Source organism: Mus musculus, chromosome 16, assembly GCF_000001635.26.
Source record: "Mus musculus strain C57BL/6J chromosome 16, GRCm38.p6 C57BL/6J".
In the NCBI taxonomy this organism is placed as follows: Eukaryota; Metazoa; Chordata; class Mammalia; order Rodentia; family Muridae; genus Mus; species Mus musculus.
In genome coordinates this window covers 56578432-56600731 of record NC_000082.6, presented here as the reverse complement: position 1 = coordinate 56600731, position 22300 = coordinate 56578432, and the positions used below count along the sequence as shown (strand labels likewise).

The window sequence follows — 22300 nt, the reverse complement described above, 5'->3', positions numbered from 1 at the left end:
ACTTTGGCATCTAAAAGTTCTTTACAAAACTTTGCATTTAAACCTGCCTGAGTAGAATTCACTAAATTATATGGCCTGTTTCTAACAAACCATTCTAGGTATTGATGAAAAGCCCCAAGAGTTTGGGGTAAATGCTACTGTTTTTTCAGACAGTGTGCATGCGACCATGCCTTGCTGTTTATCACCAACTTTACTGGATAAAACACTGATGCTATTTGAAACTAGGCAATGGCTTTGATATTTAATTCACAAAGCTTCTGTAAGACCAGAGTTGAAAGAGAAATCAAATTTGGGAGCTAAAATGGATAGCGCAATTAAAAGCTATAACAAGCAAAATAATGAGTCACAGTTACACAAAATTTTACTTTCAGCTTTTCCAGAAGTATTTATACTTGTAAGACCATTTGGTAATTATGTTTATTGGCCATATATTTTTACTTTGAAAAACTAAACATATGTAAATACTAACATAAAAATGCCCTGATGGAGTCATGGGTAGTACACAAAGCATTCCAAATAAGCAACAATACCTTTTATTTTGTTTAAATTTCTTGAATATCAATAACCATATAAAAGATTTTCCTTTTCTAACATAATTTCATGGATAAAAGACCTTATTAGGGAGAGATTCTGTCATAGCTATTTTGTTTTTACAAGGTTCTAGATCCTGGTACATGGTAGACCAACAGAAGAATTAATGTTCAAAGTTCCCATTTTAGCACACAAATTAGTTTGGAAGATGTGTTAAGGTCTTCAAAAAAGTAACGACCTTCTGACTTAGATGTGGGGATGGAAGAGAAACACTCCTTTTAATCATTTTATAATATAGAAATTTGTGCACCTAAATATCTGCTACCAGACTTGCCATTGTTATGCATCGCCATGAAAACAGAATTCCTACAGCCACATGAAGAAATAACGAAGGGAAGCACCCAGCTAAGAAAGCAACCCAGATTCTCTGGACTGTTTGAATACACAAACAATACTTTGGTTAGTAGAAAATTATAGCACCTCTCTGCTTAAACTTGAAGTCTGTGAAATGAAAGATTGAGCCCATAAATCTCTAAGAGGCCACAGTGAGTCTGTATACCATCCTTCTCACCCTTGAGCATCAACACTGCAACTTGTTCCTACTTTCCATCCTCTCTAGGGTTTAATTTGGATGGATGAGCCAGCTCTGGGCTAATCAGTACCTCACAGCAGGCAGTAAGGTCCAAATACAGAGTTTATCTCCTTTCAACAACTCTAAGGAAATCACCCAGGATATGAATGTTCCAACTAATAAACTCCTCCTCATGCCAGCCAAGCTATTTAGTTCACAGAGCCTAGCTATGTGACACATGTTTGCATGAATTTCTACAAACTATGCACGAATTCCACACTGAAAATGGCGAACATTGACCTCTTAAAGAAAGCTCCAATGTGGAATGTAATAAAAGGACTGATTGTCCTCCATCCTGACCTGACAGGATGAGTCTCTAAAAGATGACTTGTGGCTTACAAAGAAATGATTTTACCAGAGGAAGACATTTTTGTGATAACTCTCAATATATTGGAGGGTGTGATTCAGTTGATCGAACACTTTGGGGAAGGACAGACAGAAGGGTTTTCTAATGCTGAAATCAAACGCATTGAATTATTCTGGGGTTGTGGCCATTTTCCTCCTTTGATTCTGTAACTTTGTGGTACTAAATGAAAGCCCTTTTACAGAATGTTAAAATAAATTAAGGAGGCTTAACACTGGCACCATCAAGCCAGAAACAGGAAATTCATGTCTATCACCTATATCTCCTGTACCGTGTTAGGATGTTAGACAACACACACACACACACACACACACACACACACACACACACCCTATCTGTGTGATTTAGGAGCCTTTTCAGCTCTTTTGCCCATAGAAAACACAGAAACTTGACCAGGACATTGTTTTATTAAACGGGCACACGTCCTCAGAGAACACTCATGGACTAATTCAGGTTACTGCACTCAGGGGACAGGAGAAGAACATGTAATTCTCTGTTGTGAAACTCTGTTCCCAAAATTCCAAAGCATGCTACATGACGCTGTTTCACTTTTCATTGGGAGTCATTCAGTGGAGTGATTGTGAAAAACTCAGTGAGCCTAACTATTGCTTGTCTGCCCATCCCGGGGCAAAGTCTCTCTTGCATCAGCCTACTATAAAAGGAATAACCATTCTGAAGGCCTTCAGAAAGACCAGTGACATTGGGTCCATAAGCTTTTGAGGAATATTAATGCAGAAATTATGTAATTTGAAGGGGGGAAAGGACACAGCAGTGTGTGGATCACAGAGACACAAGTGCACTGTCCATCAGATGGTAGAAGGTCTAGAGTTTTCTAGAACGCTTTCTACTGTAACACTAGAATTATAGCAGACTGACCACTGTCTAATAGAACATAAGTCTAACTCTACTGAATCACTAGAAAGACAGAATTAACCCTGAGTAACTGTCACAAGTACTTAAGTATTTCAAAGATTTGGCCAGTTTTCTTTAAACACAGAATTTATGAGTAATTTTACATCCTGGTATGCTATTATAGAGCACATTTTTATGATTTCCTTTATATACTTTATGGAAAATTAGATTTGCCAAGGAAATCAAGCTAAATCATCCCTAGTTAGCATACTTTACAGAAGACTATACAAAATGAAAGTCCACATAATAAAATCACAACATACAGAACTAGTGAAAGGTTAGGGCAAAGAGACTGAGTACAGGGGAGAATATATTAAGTGACTGTGTCTCTCATATTTCTTGCAGGGCTCCAAACCTCAAATATCCTGTTCTTTCATTGCCAGAAACTATCAAAATAGCTCAAGAGGTTCCATTACCAAGCAAGCTAGAATTCTCAGTTGTCCTTTATATCTCAAAAAGTGGCACAGAAGTCTTTATGAGAACACTCACTCTGCAGTTTTGATACAGAGTGTAAAGGTGGCAAAATTTCCACTAAGTTCCAAAACAAAATACATTTTACAAAAGGAAACAATACTTCACATTTAGTGACTAATCAAACAGCGCCAGCCATATAGGAGTTGGCCCATGGCTTTCCCCTGCTGAATGCCAGTAGTCTCCAAGGATATTAATGTTAGATGAGGCTGTTCTGCCATGAAAATAGATCAAGACAAAAATCAAAATTATTCTGTATTCACATAGGACACAGGCAAAACCACAACTGGCTTTCCCCTCCCCACACTCTCATTAAGGCCGACAGTTTGTGCTATGCTCCGGGCACAGCTTTGTCACCATCCAGATGGTCTTGCCATCTAGTCACAAGGTATGAAGATCCTCATTCACAGAGCCTCTCACTTTCCGAATGTATTCAACCAGCAGAGGCAAAGAGTCATTTCCCTTCTGCTGATCATTTCACAGGAGACAGACAAACGAACGTTTCCTAACATCTTCTAAGAGGTCTTCAGTTCCTCAGAGTCTGGGTTCTTCAAGTTTGTAATAATTAAACATGGGAAGCTACTCAAGTAATTTGAAATTAATGCTATATATTAAAACTGCAGAGGAAGCAGCTTGGTATATGCACAAGTATACCCCAAATTAAAAAGTGAGAAAGCTCATGTGAATGAAAGTACAAATATATCAACAATATATAAAATATAAACATTAGTGTGTCAACTCCTAAATGAATAAATTCTTGTGATCACAAATAACCTAATTTAAAATTTTAATTTGAAGCTTAACATAAATTGAGGTGGTTCCATGGAATATTTAAACTACTGCTTAGAGAGATGCATGCTTGCACACTAGCGGAAACAAGAGAAACGCATCACTATTTGCCATAAAGTAGATTGATGACTAATAATGCAACCTATGTAAGTAAAGCCAGAAGTAATTTTTTTTCTGTTTTTAAAGAATGCAGTTACCAGTTTGAGGCTGTACGACTCTGGAATCTTCAGATGTTTTAGCTCCAGGTACCACCCATGGCTCCTCACTTGAAGCTATATTAGAGAGAATCAGAAGGTGCTGAATGTATTAGGACAGACAGACTGCTGGGATAGGTAAGTGGGTGGGAAAAGTGCACTGCAAAGCTCATATGGATCCAATCGGCAGTCACCGTATACACAAAGCCATGTGTACCCATCCGGACAGCAAACAACCAGCAAGACTATGCAGAAGTAACAGGCACGGCTTTTGATGATGCTGTATGAAATCTAACCAAATAGTATTTTTTATTTTCCTTTCAACCCACCAACTATTGATTTCCCTGAGTTAACTGAGAGCACTCATGCATTTAGCTTCATAGAGAAAGGACTCAGTGCTCTACAGAGCCGATTGCCACCCGTCTGATGTGACGTTTCTGATCAAGTCCAACCCCAATACGTGGCAGGCCAGCACTCTGTCCCTGAGCTCATCACGCATATTCAAAGCGTCAAAAACAAAGCATGTCTATTTACCCCAGGAACCCCTAGGTTTCTCCAATGGGAAGGCTGTTTTTGCCTCAGGAAACTCTGGGAACCTTTTTGGAGCTAGAATAAAACACATGAGGTAGTTAGGGCAGGTGCATAAAAACAAAAAAGGTTTCTAAATGTTTCAAAGTTACAAAAAGAACAAATACAAGATTGAAAATATCACCCATAAGTCAAGCAAATACTCAGAAGTATTTTTTTACTGTTTTAACGACGGATAACTTGTTTGTTTGTTTTTGAGACATTGTGTAGCCTAGGTTGTCAGGAATCCATGATACCCCTTGTCTATATTTTTTATGTTTGGTTATTACAGGATGGACCACCATGCACACTGTACAATTCCTTTTTATGGAATTTTATAATCAAGCCACTAAATGAAGCATTCAGGCTTTTCCATCTACATTTACTAGTTTTCTGTAAGTTCTGAAAATACATGTGTTCTTAGGTATAATTCCCTTTAATCCAAGCAAAGCCCTGAACAGGGTGAATTAGAAAACATCTGTGTGAGAGCTTTACAAATCATAAGGCACCTATAGAATTCTATGTATATTCTTCTCCATTTAAATACTACATTCATAAAAAAATTCTAAGAATCCTAAGGAATCTATAGAAACATCTAATATGTCTTATCTGTCAAGATAAAGCTAGAAATAAATAGGGGGAGAGATAAGATACCAATTTGTTCAGTCTCATATGATTCTGAGTGAAACAAAATAATAAAATAAAATAACAATGTCACCACCACCAAGAAAAACTACCGGTGACTTTGTCATAGGAAACGCTTCTTCAGGGCCCTAAATTATAAATATTTAAAAATCACATTTAAGGTGTACGTGTTGAGAGCTCATTGTTCTATATTATTTGTCCCTTTTCTTGTGAGATTTATTTGAATAAAGTTGACGCCAAGTATTTCGAAGTAGCCATGCACAATACTCCCGAAGGGGCAGTCATTGCCGCTACATCGCTTGATGACTTTTACCTAAAGTGCTCAAGGGCAATTCAAACTCAGGTATTAGAACAGAGCGGGCTGTTTCTGACGTCTTCTCACTGAGGACTACAATAAAGAAGGACACAGTTAGCAATGTGACACTTCACAACAGACTAGCGTGCAGTGAGCAATCCATGACTTTCATAGAAAGAGCTGGCTTTCCTTGGAAAAGTCACGTAGCTGTTAAATGGGAGATGTCTTTTAGGTCAGCCTCCTACGCGCACAGCCAAACACATGCTGTTCCTTTTCTTCAAGGGAAGAGAACAAATACAAAGAGCAAGATAGATTCTTTTGGTTAAAACAGCAGATAGAAACAGCAGTTACCATGAGCAACTGAAATTCTCATTAAACACCATGTCTCTCGGTGATTCTTCCCAAATTTAGTTGGCACAAGATTTCCCATAGCTGGTCTGGGCAGAAATCCCAGGGAGAGTCAAGATTTCCAGCAGCTCTCGAGGCTGAAACACTAACCCTGCCCACCCAACCCACAAGACAGGGGTCAGAAGGGCCATGCGGTTAGTGCGCAGCATCCACACCTGCCTGTCTGTCCCATTGGTCACCAAGATCAAGGCACCGTGCAGCTCTCCAGTAGAACTTGTCCAAGAAATGGGAATGTTAATTCCCAGAAAAAAGAAAAAAAAAAAAAAAAAAGGAGGGAGAAGGGTCGTGGCAAGATAAAGCAGTGTTAAACCTGTGAGCGCTGGGGCTCCTTATCATTGCTGTTCTATTGTTGGGGGAGGGGGAATGGATAGACAGTTTTTAGCATTACCCAGTGCTGTCTCTGCAGTGTCTAAAGCACTAGACAGGGTGGGCTTAGTGCTTCTTGAAACTGATTCCGGAGTCACTGAAAAGTAATACATAAAACAACTTTATGAGCTAAGAGATGATAAACTAAGGAAGCCACCCAGGAACGGCACACCCGTTGACAGCCTACATATCTGTTCAACTTCCTAGGGTGCGGGCTAGCTAGCTACCTACTTGCCCCAGGTGCTCTGGCTGCCTCTCCTCCCTGATCCACCCTTTCCAGGTTGGGTTTGCCTGACTCTGGTGTGAAGCCATTTTTTCACAGCAATCTGAATGTTTCGTCTTCCCTTTCTTTATCCCCACAGCTTAGTGTGGTGCCTATGGTAAGCAGGCTCATGACGATTTAAGTGAATAAATAAATAGAAAAAAAAAAAGATCCAGAGTAAAATAAAACCAACTACCATGTTACCAGATTTCTTCTAAACCCCACAAATAACCAGCAGAGTTTAGGCCCAGGCTGAATTGTGGGCAGTGTTCAAATGTTCAGCCTGAGAGAGTTTGTTTTGTCTTTTGAGCTGCTTCAATAAAGGTAATGACGATGTGTATAAAACGATGTGGGGAAATAATAACCATGAATACTGAGATTTTAACATTCTACAAAACCCTGAAATTTTGCAGCAAGGACACATACTAAACAATACTGAATAATAAGGGCTGGGGATTGCCCAAATATTTCTGAAGTGGAAAGTTCTGGGGAGAGCTTGGCAGAAAGTTGGGAAATCTGAAGACTCTCATCAGACATCGTGCCAAGAGAAGAAAGTGGAACTTGGAAGGCTGGGCAGAACGTTTGACACAGAAACAGCCTCGTTTAACCACTGCTCAAACCTGTACTTTTCTCTGTACTAACTGATCACACCAAAGTCATTAAAAAAAAAATCAGCTTTGAATGTTACCCAGGTGGATTCTGCTGGTAGCTCAAATGGTTTCTACCTCATCTTATAAAGGCCCCTTTCTTACGGTAAGGTTATATACTCTGTTGAGATATATTCTAGTTATTTTGTTACTCCACCAACTGTATTCTCTCTTGACCAACACAAGCCCCCAAATTTAATGCAAGTGGAACCCCACAAATTTATAGAAATTTTATGAATGAAAAAGCTCACTTTTGATGAGCAATCTTTAACTAACAGCGATCTGCAGGAAATATTTGGCCATTGTTTGTTTCACGAAATCCTGAATAAGGTGGCATTACTCTGGTCAAAACTCAGTACTTCTGAGCCTAGTATCTCCCCAGAGGAATCAGCTGGGTAGATTTATTTGGAGAACAGACATTGAACATTTGGTAGCAGCAATGATAAACTATGGGGATAGTGCTTCCCTCATGTTTGAAGGTTTTTGTTTTATTTTTGATTTTTGTTTGTTTTTTGAGCCAGACTATACACATTCTCTATATTACGGATTCCTAAATGATTTCAATGTGTTTTTAGAGACATCATCATGGATTTATGAGAGATATAAGACACTCTGTTATGTTGATCACCTGTGAAGCTAGCCAGGCAATAAAAAATGGTATTTAGTGTTCGTACAAGAGGAAGGGCCACAGAGCACTATGTCACCTTTAGTGTAAAACTCTCTCAGCTCTCAGGGCATCTCCATTCATCATCAAATTCAAACCTCCTCTGCTACTTATTGTATCCACCAACCTTTGCTCCACCCACTTGCATCTCTTCTTTTATTCCCAAGCCTAGAGCCCTAGAATCTCTTATTGTTTTGTGATCAAAATTAATTTTTTTCATTGTTTTTTTTTTTTTAAAAAAAGGTTTATAGCTCACTCACTATTTGAAAAAATGTTTCATCCTTTCTCAATAGCATCTCCTTACCTGTTACTGGCTGCCCTGCCAATTTTTCGACCTCTGGTGTTTTAGATTCTGCTGGTAAAGCCAATGTTTCATTCTTAGCTGAAAAAAGAAAGTCAATTTATTTCTTCATAGTACAGTGTCCAACATTACCTTATGGCAAACATAATCAATCACAAAATGTATTGCACAGTTATTTGATTATTTTATGTGTATGAGCCTAATGCCTGCATGTAACAACAACAAAAATTTATATATACACACCTCTTCCTGCCAGCCAGTCCACTCTACTGTCCCAAGGGCTAGTATGAATAGAACACAGACTTTAAAGTTCCTCCCAATAAGCCCTAGAATTTAAGATCTTAATAGGTACAGGAATGACAGACTCACGATAGAATACTTGAATAAATCCCATCACTCAACTCAAAGTTTCGGCAAGGCATAGTTGGACCTACGAATGTTCCTTTAATTTTATTCAAGAAAAGCTAATTTAAAAAAACACACATCAATAGGGATTTTCCATTATTACAGATGGTAAAAAATATACAGGCTATAACACTGAAAAATTTGAAACCCACAAATAAGAGACATAGGAAAATAAGCTATTTGGAAAAATGTGTACCAAAACCATATTGAGAGTGAGTGGGCTTCATTTGAGATGCATGTTTCATATATCTTCTGGTGCAATTTCTGGGATTTTGAGATAAAATGGAATTTTCTTCCTTTTTATGCAACTTTTGGGAAACCTTTCTTCTAAACCTGGGGTGTGACATGAAAGCAATTTGAAAGCAGACACATATCAGTTTGGGGTGTGCACATTTCTGTGGACAGGTGCAGTGGGTTGGCCGCTGCTCTTAATCTAGGGTCCATGGTTAGACAGCACACTTATATCGCAGAAATAGTCAACAACACTGTTCTCATCTCGTTACAAGGAGGAAAAAGAGTAGCAAGTCTGTCTGTAATGACCAAACATGCACACATTTTATAAAATCTTTCCCCCTAACCTAACTTTGGAATCTTGTTTCTGCCTGCCTGTCTCTCTGTCTCCCCCTACTATTTACCAAGATTTTCTTTCTTGACATCTTCCATAGTGACAGCTTTAAATTATTCTGATTGTTATCAAGTGAAGAATCATTGACTCACAAGTTTCTCCTGAGTTCTGTTCCTCTTCTTTTCAATGCACACCAGAGGAAGATGAACCCTTCAAATGTCAATTACAAGGTCCCATCCAGTGTTCCCAACTCCATCAGGGCAGTTTGGTTACTTTTTTCCTTTTCCCTTAATAATATCCTATGGTCTTGATTTTGCTAACCTCTATCTGTCTAGGAAACCTAACTTTGGAATCTTGTTTCTGTCTGTCTGACTCTCTGTTTCTCTATCTATCTCTCTGTCTGTTCTCCATGTCTCTCTCTCTCTCTGTCCGTCTGTCTCTATCTGTTCATCTCTCTGTCTGTCCCCCTGTACCCCTCTCTGTCTGTCTCTGTATCTCTGTCTTTGTCTCTCTCTGTCTCTGTGTTTCTCTCTGTGTCTTTCTGTCTCTATCCCCCTCTGTCTCTCTCTCTCTTTGTGTGTGTGTGTGTGTGTCCCTTGTAGTCTCCCCTCCCTCCAGATCTTAGACTCTCAGTCAGGGACCAGAAACTAGATGGTTTCAGGTTCTTATATTCAATAGCTGCCTTTAATTGACAATCACATTAACCTAAAATTCAGTCACAAATTGGAAAATATGGTAGGCCATCTTCTCAAGATGTATTTGTAACCTTCATACAGTGCTAATTTCTTGTAAAGGCATATGGTACTTCTAAATATGACACACCAGATATCTGAGTAGTTGGGAGATGGGAAATAAATTTAGATGAGAGAGTTCTAGCATCAGTTTGCAACCCATGAGCATTTGTCTATACACTACACACCTGCTATCCTGAGAGAGAGAGTAAAACACTATCCAACTATGGCCTAAACCTCAGTAATTCTTTTTCCTCCATTTTTCTTTTATATTATTTTCAACACTATTATTTTTCTTAACTTTTGGCAAGAGGTCTCTTAGCTTTGGTAAACCCTTTGTAAGTCCCTTGGAGATGAGTTTGTGTAATACTGACTTCTCTTGTTTATTTATTCACACCATGTGTTCTTAGAACAAAAGCTATTGCATCTCTTAATGTCCCATGATGGGCTCTGCTGAAATGGGGTTATTATTTTTAGGATTTAGTCTCTCAAAAAAATACAACTCTTCTGAATTGCAGTGATAATTAACTTAAGTTTATTTCTCCTTTGGTAATATAAAAGTGTTTATTTCCATGCAATTTTGTGGAGGAAAAATTTTGCACAGCAAAACAATCAATTAACAGAATGAAAACTTGCTTACAGATTGAAAGAAAAACATCTGGAAGCTATGATTTATATATAGACTCAACTTCTAAACTATAAACATATCTCCCCATAACTTAGTAACATTTTATAGCATAGTAGGATGATTATGACTTACAGCAATTAATATGACATTTCAAAGTAGCAGCTAGAGGAGTTCTAATATTCTCAATGCGAAGACATCTCATATGTCCGAAGTGATAAATATGCCACCTATCCTGAACTCATTGTTATCCTTTGTATATCTGTATTGAACTACCACTCATATACAAATGGATAATCACCACCAACTAAAACCAAAATGAGAGCTGATATTCTGAAACTGCTAGAGGATAAAGAAGGAAGAACTTCAGTATCTAGGCAGACATAAGGACGTTTTAGATAGGACTCCATAAGAAACAAAACCAACAAATAGGGTCTCCGAAAACCCTGAAGGCTTTGTACAGCAAATGTAATTGTAAATAAATCAGCAGAGAGGCAGCCTGCAGAGTGTAAGAAGATGTTTTTGAGCTATACATCATATAGATGACTAGTGTCTAGAATATACAAGGAACTAAAGTATCCCTAAGCATTAAGAAAACAATTTAAAAAAAATTGGGCTAAGCAGAGTTCTCAAAAGGGAAACTATTTAAAAAGTGTTTTGTTTTGTTTTTTTAAAAAAGAGGATGGCTCAGTGGCAAAAATACTTATCACATAAGACTAGAGAGTTCAGATCCCTGAAACTCACTGAATGTCATGTGAGCATGCATGGTGGCCCATCTATTATTATCCCTCAGAAGGCAGAGACACAGGATCCCCAGAACAAGTTGGCAGGCAAGACTAACCAGAACAGTAAGCTTATGCTTGATTAGGAAACCCTGCTGCAGTGAATACGCTGGAAGAGTAATTCAGGATGCTTTAAAAATCAACCTCCCTCAGTCCTCCATGTGTACACATACACGTATCCATGAGCATGCATACATATATGCCCACACATGTAAACACACATACAGTAACTCATACACACCACCTAATATGCATGGAAATAGAAAACAATTCACCATAATTAGCCTTCAAACTATCCTCCCATTCTGTCTCACTTCAGTCTGAATGGCCATTATCTAAGTTACAGATCTATAGCCAGAGAGACAACGTTGAACCCAATCTGATAGTCAAATGTGGCTACCAGAATTATCCTCTGGACCTCTTTGAAGGGGATTTGGCACAAATTGTACCCAATTCTTTCTAGAAGAAGGCAGCAATACCGTTGTAAAGCACGCCATCATTTTTATGTTCCTTTTATGTCCGTTCCCACTGAAAATACCTAATGGCTGCTCAGAACAAAGTTCAATGAGTATGATTTAGGAAACGTTCTCTACTTGGCAAGTATACCTATTCAAATGGGTGCACTTCGGATCCTGATGCCCATTCCTCTTCCATATCAATATGCATATGCATAAAATAGCTTTCCTTACAGATGACTGATAGTAATATCTAACCTCCAACTTCCTCCTCCACACTCATTATTTTGCCCTCAAATAGCTCATCTGAAATATCCCTTACATAGTCGCTGTGCGGTATCATCCCAGTGCTAGTGTGCACTGAAAAGCCTTTGCTTACCTAATTGTGCCTTGAGAGCATCGGAAATCTCAAGCATTATGGATGTGGGAAGTTTTACAGTGGATTCATTAAGACCCGGAATAATCAGATGAACTGTAAGGAGATAGATAAAAGAGTAAGAGGAGGAAGAAAACAAACCAGACAAAAACAAACCTCGGAAAATCAGAATCATAAAGCAGAACCTAAAGGTTGACACTGCCTTCCTGATTAACTTTAACTCCTCATTAAAAATGCAGAAATGCCAGGGCCAAGAAGAGGGGAGCAGGGCGGAGGGAGGGTATAGGAAACTTTCGGGATAACATTTGAAATGTATATAAAGAAAATATCTAATAAAAATAAATAAATAGATAGATAAATGAATAAATAGAAAAAATTTAAAATGCAGAAAAAAAGAAGATGACCACACCTTTTTTAAAGAGTCTCTCCCCCCCCCCCATATCTAGAACTTATCAATAGAAATCTCCTGGATTCAGGTTCACAGACTCAAAGCTTTCCCATGGGCTATAGTTATTTCCATCCCACCCCCTTTTAACATGCCAAGATAAAGTAGGTGTCTCTTGGTTGGTAGCTTAGAATGAACCCAGCCAAGAAGTTAAAACAGTAAAATGAAATGCATGGACACTAATTTAGCACACTTGCTCCTAGTGCGAAACCCCTTTAGAACCATGTCGTCAAAAGATTGCCTAGGCTGCCCATTCTAGATACACATTTTGTGATGGACTTACCTAATATTGTTCCCCCAAAAGGAGTCTTGTCTGGGGATTTGGTTGAAGCCCTGTGAGTAACATTCTGAATCACTGGTGAAATATAAAAAGACAAGAGCGTGATAGGGATGGACACAGGAACCAGCACTACAGTAGTGACAGTAGGTGTAAAGCTACTGTCCCTTGTACAGCCTTGATCTAAATGTATCAACCAAGGGAAGCAACTCAGTGGGTTGGCTACCAAAAAACAGAAGAATCAGAAAGGTCTTACCTCACCATCCTTGCTTTTGGTAACAAAACGTGTCTTTACCATTCTATCATAAAGTATCCCATGCTAAATCCTGGAAACTTCTCCCTGTCTCTATTCTCTATGCATTCTGCCCTCGCCACAGAGAAAATAAGAACTAGCGTAAAATAGTGCAATGCCAAGACAATATGAAATTAGAAATCGTGTATCTTCAAATCAAAGCATCTTTCCGTGATTCCAGCAGTACCTGGCTGGCCCTGCCTTTAGTTTATGTTTAGGACATTGTGTTTTCTTAAAAGGAAGAATTATTTTCAGGCTTTAGCTCTTCTACCAAGAGTTTTGTGGTTTTTTTTTTCCGTAAATAATGGAGTCATTTTAATAATTTGAAAGCTGGAAGCCAAAACAAAAACAGCTAGGCACTGAAATGACATACAGCACTGTAATTCTTAAAATGGGCACATCTTTACTTTTCCCAAGTGACTGCTAAATCAGAGTTTTCATCCTCAGTATCCTAAATGGTCTGCTAATCGTTTTCCTCACGTATGCTAACTTAATCCTAAGTAAAGACCCACATGCTTAACTATTATTTTAAATATAACACATTATACCACTGCTTTGGTCTCAAATGGTATGGTTTATTTAAGGGTTTTCATATTGGTACCACAGCCAAAAGTATGCATGAACCACAAACTTACTAACTCACTAATTTCTTCAAATGTTTTCCAAACCTCATTGTTAGAAAAAATGAAAACAGACACTGTCTGTGTATATTAGTTGGGCAGACTGCTACAACAGTTCCTGAACGCGCCAGACTAATTACCTTGCTTAATGATCGTTAGTGGGATTAGCTTCCTCGGGACTGGCTGGAAAGAGAGAAACAAAGTCAGCTTTAACATCAGTGATAATTAAAATAAAATCAAAATTCTGAGGGAAGTTTTTTCTTGTCTTCAGTGAAACCATCCACAATGGAGCCTTAGCAGTCACTGGATAGATATTCAGCACGCACGTTTGCCCACATTGTTCTGAACTCATTTGTTTCCCCTCGAGAAAGCCAAAACCACACAGAAGCAGGTCTTCAGAGCACCCATTTACTTAGAAATTACAGTCAAAAGAAACTAAGTCCTGTATGTATGTATGTATGTATGTATGTATGTATGTATGTATGTATGTGTGTGTGTATATATACAGAGAGAGAGAGAGAGAGAGAGAGAGAGAGAGAAAGAGAGAAAGAGAGAGAGAGAGAGGGGAGAGAGCTCATTTGTATTTTGTTTGAGATATAGCCCAGCCAAGCATCCTCTTCACCCTTCCTCTCAAAAAGATGCCAGGCTGCACATTATCTTTTAAAAGCAATCAAGTCAAACCATTTGAGCATGGCCTACTAATGCTGCTGCTGCTGCAGATACGATGACCTCCATGAGCTTTTAGCACCACCATTTATTGCCCCAAAGTGAAGAACAGTTGAACCTGAACTTAATCATTCTGCCACACTGCCCAGGTTTATACATGGGGACTCTGAAGGTCACGACCCAGAGGGTGATATGGATGCTACGTCTTTCCCTCACCCAAACTGTCTTCCAAGTCCCATGGGATGATTTGATGTCACTTTATGCCTAGGAATAGGTTTAGACAGGATCACATGGCCAAAGGTGAGGCAGATGAGAGAGGTGTTGAGAGAGGTGGTAACGAGAGCTGCAGGAAGTCCAAATAGGAGGATTAGAGATGAGTTGTTGAAAGAGGAAGAGTGGCCAAATTTTGGCACTTGGTTTAACTTGCATGCACAGAATAGACACAGCATGTGCAGATCTGCCTAGCTTGAATTCACACTGAATATGAGACAGTAATAAAACAGGCATTCACAGTTGTGACTAAAAGAGTATGGTAACATTATTATTTTTCAGGATGGTGTAAGACATAGTAAAGAGTGGCCATAACACCAACCTTATTCCTAGATATCTCTCTTCCTATAGTATGTTTAAAAATTGTAAAAGAACCTACTATCATTACTGGGTGTATGTTTTTAAAAGTATAATCTCTACGTATTGACCCAGATAATTATCAATTGGGTACAGATAATTATGTGTGTGAGTACATTTATTACTAGAATTGAAAACAACAACTTCATCGCCCAAAGTTTGAGTTTTATTCAATAAGTCGTAGTTCAAATGGTTTGCTTCTATTTAATATCCTGAAAAATATGAACACTATAAGTATAAATTTAGACTCATATTATAACCCAATTTTACAATACATACACACATATATACACATACATACATACATACGTACGTACATACGTATACACGTACATACAACAGACTAGAAGGAAATATATCAAAGTTTGAACAGTAGTTATTATAAGCTGACATTAATTTTTATGCAATATACCTTTATTTGCCAAGTTCCTGAAATAAGTGCATTACAATAGTTATATTCAGAGAAAGATATTTTCATGTTACTTTGTGGGTCACATGTTTCCACACTGCAACTTAGGTCGTGGCCACTGGTGGACAGAACAATGATTGAAAATTAACTTTGCCATGATTTTTCTCAGGCAAGAACAGGGAAACCATATGAACAAGGAAAAAAAGAAAACAAACCTTCATAGCAAAGAAAAAGAGCATCATCTATGAGCTCACACTGGCAGAAAGATTCCTTCTGGCTTCATCACTGTGGTACATATACACAGCTCCCATTGAAGACAGGTCCCTGACACTTTATGATGCCCCCCCCCCCATACCAACCTAACAGTAGCCAGGCACTGTTCTGCTGGTAATGCGGAAGTACCCCAAGCTTTACCTACCACTTCTAAGAATTTTTTTTTTTTTTACATGTGAACAGTTCATATTTGGTTTTCTTTCTACTTATATTTTATAAGTTTTATATTTGTCTATAAGCATGTAATACTTATGAGATACAATGTGATGTTTGGACAAAGTTATACAGTGTGACCCATCACTCTTGTGGTAAGAAATGTGAAATGCATTTCAATAAACTTAATTGTTGCTTTCTACTGCAGGATTATTCTCAAGAACCTCTTCCTCCTGTCCAACTGAAACTTTACCATGCCCTCCTTGCTCAGTACCCCTCTTCCCACCCTTAGCCACCACAGTAGTCTCTATATCCATGAGATTAAGATGTCTGAGAATCCTGCATGTGTAGTAGAGCAGGCTCCGGCTACGTGAGAGCCTCCTGAGTAGGAAACCAGATTATCTTCCTAGTACTAATAGGTCAGGTCTAAACTACAGTTAAAAAGACATCTGTATACCAGCTTGTTTGCCCTAGGAGTCCTATCACGATAATCTGCACCATGTGACATTTCTCAAAGACTGCAAACACACTATAGCAGAAATGCCTACACATGGCTGTCCTGATCACCTCTGCACTGAATTATATTAATTTACAGTTCCTATGTGACACTGATTTGTTTCAGACAAACTTTTTTTTTTGACAAATGGAAAATATTCCACTCACTACATGAATGGAACAAAGTTTCTGTTCTGAGTTCTTGCTTGAGTACTGACCAATGTTTTATTAAGCTGATGACAAGAATATAGGTACAGGGTGTGCTGCCAAAAATAAGGAAATGATTTAGCTGCAGAATGCATTTCATTCTAGACCTGTAATTGCTCTCTTTCCTAAGCTGAAATCCAAAGGCTAAGACTAGACCAGTGAGCAAATATCCACATCTCTGAAGATAGGCTTAAAGGGATCAAGAAAGTCCAGCTATTCACTGTCCACCAAAGACAAAAGTTCCCGCCAGGAAATCCACACTGAATTCTTCTTCGGTGTCTGCTTATGAAGTAAAAGTAAAAGAAAACATCTGTCACCTAAAATCACTAGAAAACAAAATGTAATTCTGAAGATACCAAGATTTAATCAATTATAGTCGAGTTTTGTTTTCAGTGTTTAAAAATAAATACCAGCACTTCCCTTCTGTTTTCATAGGCTTGTTCCTATGAAAACTGATGGATGGATGCTGGGCCATGGGTTTTGATAATGAGGAACTAGGGTACAGGCAGTGTGGGTCAGTGTTGTACTATGGTGTGAATATGTTTCTCAAAATACATGTTAGAAACTTAACCTTCAGTACAACACTGTTAGCAGGCATAAATTATAGGAGGTGACTAGATCACAAGAGATCCTCCATTGCTGGGGAGTAAGTTAACCAATAATACTGTGGGTTTCCTAATCATCCTGCCTGGTCTCTTGTTAACTCAGCACAAGCTAGTTATCTGGGAAAAGGAATCTCAGTTGGGAAAATGCCTCCATCAGATTGCCTGAAGGCAAATCTGTGGATATTATTCTCTTGATTAACAATTAATGTGAATGGGCCCAGGCCATGGGGACAGTGCCACTCCTGGGCAAGTAGTCTTGAGATGTATAAGAAAGTAGGTTGATCAAGTCATGGGGAGCAAGCATTCCTCAATGGCTTCTACTTCAGTTTCTGCCTCCAGGTTTCTCCTTGAGCCGTTGCCCATCTTCCCTTGATGGTGAACTGTAATCTGTGTGGCAAAATGAACCCTAACCTTCTTAAATTGCTTGCACTCATGGTATTTGCTACAGCAATAGAAACCCAATGAAGAAACAAATAAAATGCTAAGCCTGCTTCATCTCCCTCTTTTCCTTTTGCTTCCCACCACAGGGTAACATACTGTGAAGGTTTTTACCAGGTGCCAGCTCCTTGGTCTTAGAATTTCCTGCCTTTAGAATTATATACAGCACACATCTATGGTTGTGCTCTCTAGTTATGTCAACTTGACACACAAACTAGAGTCATCTTAAAGGAGAAAACCTTAACTAAGGAAAAAAAATGCCTCCTCCAAAAGATCCAGTTGTAAGGCATTTTCTTAATTAGGTATTGATGCAGGAAAGCTCAGCCTATTGTAGGTGATTCTATCTGTGAGCTGGTGGTCTTGGGTCTAGAAGAAAGCAGGATCAAGAAGCCATGGGGAGCAAGCCAGTAAGCAGCACTTCTCCATGGCCTCTGCACCATCCCCTGTTTCCAGGTTCCTGCCTTGTTCTAAGTTCCTGTCCTAACTTCCTTTAGTGATGAACAGCAATGTGAAAGTATCAGCTGAATAAACCCTTTCCTCCATAAGTTGCTTTTTGGTCATGGTGGATTTTTGCAGCAATAGAAACAGTAACTGAGACAATGGTCTTTATGAATTACCCAGGCTGCAGCATCTTACACCCATACAAAACAACAAAATAAGTTATACATAGGTATGAATAGCACCCTAGCAGTGATATCCTTTGGCAGCTTCTCTGCTATATTTTTGCTCTGCAACTTGCTGACTCCCAACCTTCCCAACCTTGTTGCAACCTCCATCACTATTCTTTCTAAAATGTCTATCCTCTTCACTTAGCAAGATATTTTCTAAATGTTTACAAGATGTCAGAAGGTAAAGATAACCCTTACTGCTCTGTAAGAAATAAATTCTTTTTCTCAAAAGTCTCATCTCTTTATAGGTATCTCAGATTGCACTAGCCGTGAATAGACTGATTAACCATGGTGCTATGCCTTGAGCAAGACAATCACAGAGTATGAAGTTGGTGCTGCCTGGTGCGGAAACGACACTGGAATGGAAACAGAGAGCCAGTAGAGATAAACTGAGTGAGAGTGTGTGTGTGTGTGTGTGTGTGTGTGTGTGTGTGTGTGTGTATGTTGGGAGGTGTTGCTGTCATGCTAGTGTGTTTTTGCCATGATTAGAGAAAGCCCTTTATTGTGTAGAAATAAGTTTAGCACTGACAGCTACAGCAGCAACAGCCACAGAAGACAAAGAGTGTTAAGTTCACCTTTTGCACTATACCAACTCCCTCCTAGATACTATATTGAAAATGACCTTTACTTTAGTGTGAATCAAGGCGACTATTGGAAGGTTTGTCCATCTGGCATTTTTGTGGCATCAGAGTGTCCACTGAGAATTACCTTTATTCTCAGGCCCTGCAAAGTTTCAGCTGTCTATTTAGAAGAAGCTAAGGGGTGTTTGAAATTTCATTGCAAGGGTTCAAGAGCCAAACCACTCAAGAAGCACTTGGTCACTTTTAAATTTGGCTTTTAATTCACTTTAGAATGATCTAATGAAAGATACAAAACATACCATTTCAGTCTAACATCTGGATAAAATTGACTTTAGCATGCCCCTTTTAAAAGTATTCAAGTTTCTGGTTATAAGAAATTCAACTGAAATAAGATATAAACCTCTGGTGAAGGGTGATTGTGTGTGTCTCTGTGTGTGTGTGTCTGTGTGTGTGTCTGTGTGTGTATGTGTATGTGTATGTGTCTGTGTGTCTGTGTGTGTGTGTGTGTGTGTGTGTGTGTGTCTGTGTGTCTCTGTGTGTGTATGTTTAAGTTTCTGCTTAATAAAACAGATGTTAAGAATGAAGATGTTTGCTATGCTCATGCTATATAAATTCTCTTGGTTCATTTGTCTGATCAGTGTTATAATTTACACATTCATTCCGCTTTAATGAACCCCTATGAACACGTGTTGTTGTCACACAGTGTGCATGGGCTGGCATGATGCTGTGGTTTGAATGCGCCCTTCACAACCATGTTAGGAACTTACAACCTCAGTGCAACCATGTTGAGAAGTGAAAACTTTAAGAGGACACTCCGAGGTACCCTCCGTTTTGTGCAAGTAGCTTTCTTAAAATAAGTTGATTTTAAATGGAAAATGAAATGGTAGAATTGTCACTATTGTTTACAGGAACACAGATTCTGAGGGAAATTGAATCAAACAACTTTATATTTCAAAATATATTTAAATGTAGTGCATACTTCAATAACTAGTGGTGCTTACTGAATACACTAAATTAAAAATTTTAGAGAGAGCTGGGCAGTGGTGGCACACACCTTTAACCCCAGCACTTGGGAGGCAGAGCAGGCAGATTTCTGAGCTCGAGGCCAGCCTGGTCTACAGAGTGGGTTCTAGGACAGCCAGGGCTACACAGAGAAACCCTGTCTCAAAAAAACCAAAAACCAAAACAAAAAAAAATTTAGAGAGAAAATGTATTTAAATTTTAGCCATTTTATTTTTAAATAAAACACAAATAACAAGTAATAGGAGATAGGTATATACTTTGAATAAAAAGTCTGTAGTCTATTGCATACAAGGAATAAACAAAAATATTACATTAAGAAGATATAGACTCTGAAAAAGAAAACATCACAAATATTATAATAAACAGTTTCTTCCTTATATGAATTTTATATGATGCATTTACATTATATATGAAAAGTCACAGTTTTGTTAAAGCTAATACTTTCTGTTATCTAGAGGTAAAGATAGTGACATCATTGAAGATACTAACAGCAGGTAGAACAAAGGCACTAACCAATCAGAAGAGACCCAGCCACATGTCCTTGACACAACTTGAGCAGGGCCTGCCAACAGAATACATGCCTAGTTATATAAATTACTGCATGCACTGTGGCCACGGGCATGAGATGGGGTGATTTAATGCACAAACCTCTAGCCTTTTATCTTTTAGAAATGATGGCCTGATGTTAAAATGCTTTTCCTGTGTCAGATACTCTTTTTAGTAGTGTATTAGGATATTTTGTGTTTTCAAAGGTATAATTTGAGAATACCAAATGAAAAGAGTCAACAAGTTTTTTACTTAAAAGTCATCTGCCTCATCATCTGCCTCATCATCTGCCTCTTGAAATACCACGTTTTAAGATGGGTCACAGAGAAGAAATGGATGAATATTTGGACACAGACTTCATTTGGACTGAAATATACATCTGAAATATTAATTCAACTTCAGAATAGATTCTAAGTGACCACATCATGGCCAAAGGCAGTCCTGTATGAGTCCTTTGAGCTTTTCCGTGTCTCAGGCTGCCTAAGAGCACAGAAGTCAGCTCATGAGACACTTTTCTGTTAGCTGGAGGATGCTCATAAAGAAAGTATCACAGAGCTTTGAAGCAGCTTTTCAATGAACTTGGGTTTTCCTTTGGAAATAACCAAGAGTTTTAAAGTACAGCTCATCACAGCTGGCTGGATTTGGGGGTGCTCCACCTCACAGCTGGAAGTGATACAACTTTGGCTCTGTGTCACAGATGCAGGAAGTTCCTTCCCCAGCCCTATCACAGCTGTTTATGAAAAGAAAGAAGAAATCAATTCTGTTGTGGCAAAGTCCCAATCATTGTTCCCATCCTCACTAGTAACGTATCCTACATGAAGAATTCTGTCAAAAATAAATAAAAATGATTGGCATATGGTAGTTGAAAAATAGGGAATGAAAGAGATGACATCATTAAATCACATGAAGATTAGGCAAGACAGACAAGAGGGTATGGGATAAGATTTGATCCCTAGGAAAGCATTTACAACAAATGATGAAGAATGTTCTACAAGAGAATGAAATGGGAGCTGCATCCTACTGTTCCTCGTGTGCAATGTAGCAGGTTAGTTTTTCTAGACTCCAGAAAGACAAAACCAAAGAGACTTTCAAGACTCATGGCTCAAGCTATTCTAGTAAGCCAACTGATCCCTTAGAAAAATGCAGAACCTTGCTGTATGCAACAGGAAAGGAAAATCCAGAGATTGGTGCTCAATTATTGCAAAAAAGCTAAAATTAAAAAGCGAGGTATACATTTATCTGTTATCTGCAGAGGGGAAGGCTTTGGAAATTATAACACAACTGAAGATAAGATGAAAGTCTATTAGATGAAGCACATTTTAAGATGTGACTATTTTGACAATTGTCACTAACAAAGTTGATAGCAAATGCAAGAAAAGTATTTCTAGATGATATTACAAAGGATCCTTTAGTCCATAAAGTCTTTAACCTGGGCAGGAAAAAATTCACACAATTCTCAGTTAACAAAAATCCACAGCTAATGACCACTAAATGGAAAATGAAAGCAGAGATAGTACCACTCTATCAGCCCTCACAGATATAGAAATTAATATAACTATTAAGCTGTTATATTAGCCAGACGTTACTGATACAAATACATACTGTTGATAAACAGGATAAACTCTTGTTATCTACTTGTAAGACCATAAGCTGGGATAATCTTAGAAAATTTGTCCATTCATACCAAAGGCCCTTAAAAAGTTAAAAATCTGACCTGTTAATAGGCATTTTGATTATTTCAAATTAAAAGTCAATTACAAAAAATAAAAATGCCTATAACCTGGGAACTGAGTAAGTCAATGATCACATAATTTAAGTTAGACAATTCATAGAAAATAATGTCACAGACTTCAGGTTGCATCTAGATGCATATCCTACACACCAATGCAGACCCATGTCCATATGACTTCCTTCGAACTAAGATATATCTAACTTTTAGGCTCAAACTATCCTTCACATCCTGTGTCCTGCTCCAACCAGCTCTGTCCT

The 22300-nt window shown here is 38.4% G+C and overlaps 1 protein-coding gene across 43 annotated transcripts in view; it reads right to left on the bottom strand.

Annotated features, from left to right (window-relative positions):
• Nucleotides 1-22300, bottom strand: part of Abi3bp (ABI gene family, member 3 (NESH) binding protein) — a 212335-nt gene that overhangs the window by 89404 nt on the left and 100631 nt on the right. For 38 of the 43 annotated variants that reach the window (XM_006522277.3, XM_006522260.1, XM_006522254.2 and 35 more), the window contains exons 7-14: nucleotides 13761-13803; nucleotides 12715-12786; nucleotides 11990-12082; nucleotides 8051-8128; nucleotides 6196-6270; nucleotides 5418-5492; nucleotides 4427-4498; nucleotides 3896-3970 (exon numbers count right to left, since the gene is read on the bottom strand). In XM_006522277.3, the coding sequence (XP_006522340.1) occupies nucleotides 3896-3970; nucleotides 4427-4498; nucleotides 5418-5492; nucleotides 6196-6270; nucleotides 8051-8128; nucleotides 11990-12082; nucleotides 12715-12786; nucleotides 13761-13803 (583 nt within the window). The remainder of the gene's footprint in view (nucleotides 1-3895; nucleotides 3971-4426; nucleotides 4499-5417; nucleotides 5493-6195; nucleotides 6271-8050; nucleotides 8129-11989; nucleotides 12083-12714; nucleotides 12787-13760; nucleotides 13804-22300) is intronic. The other 5 variants (XM_006522283.1, NM_001014399.2, XM_006522284.1 and 2 more) reach the window with 3 other exon arrangements.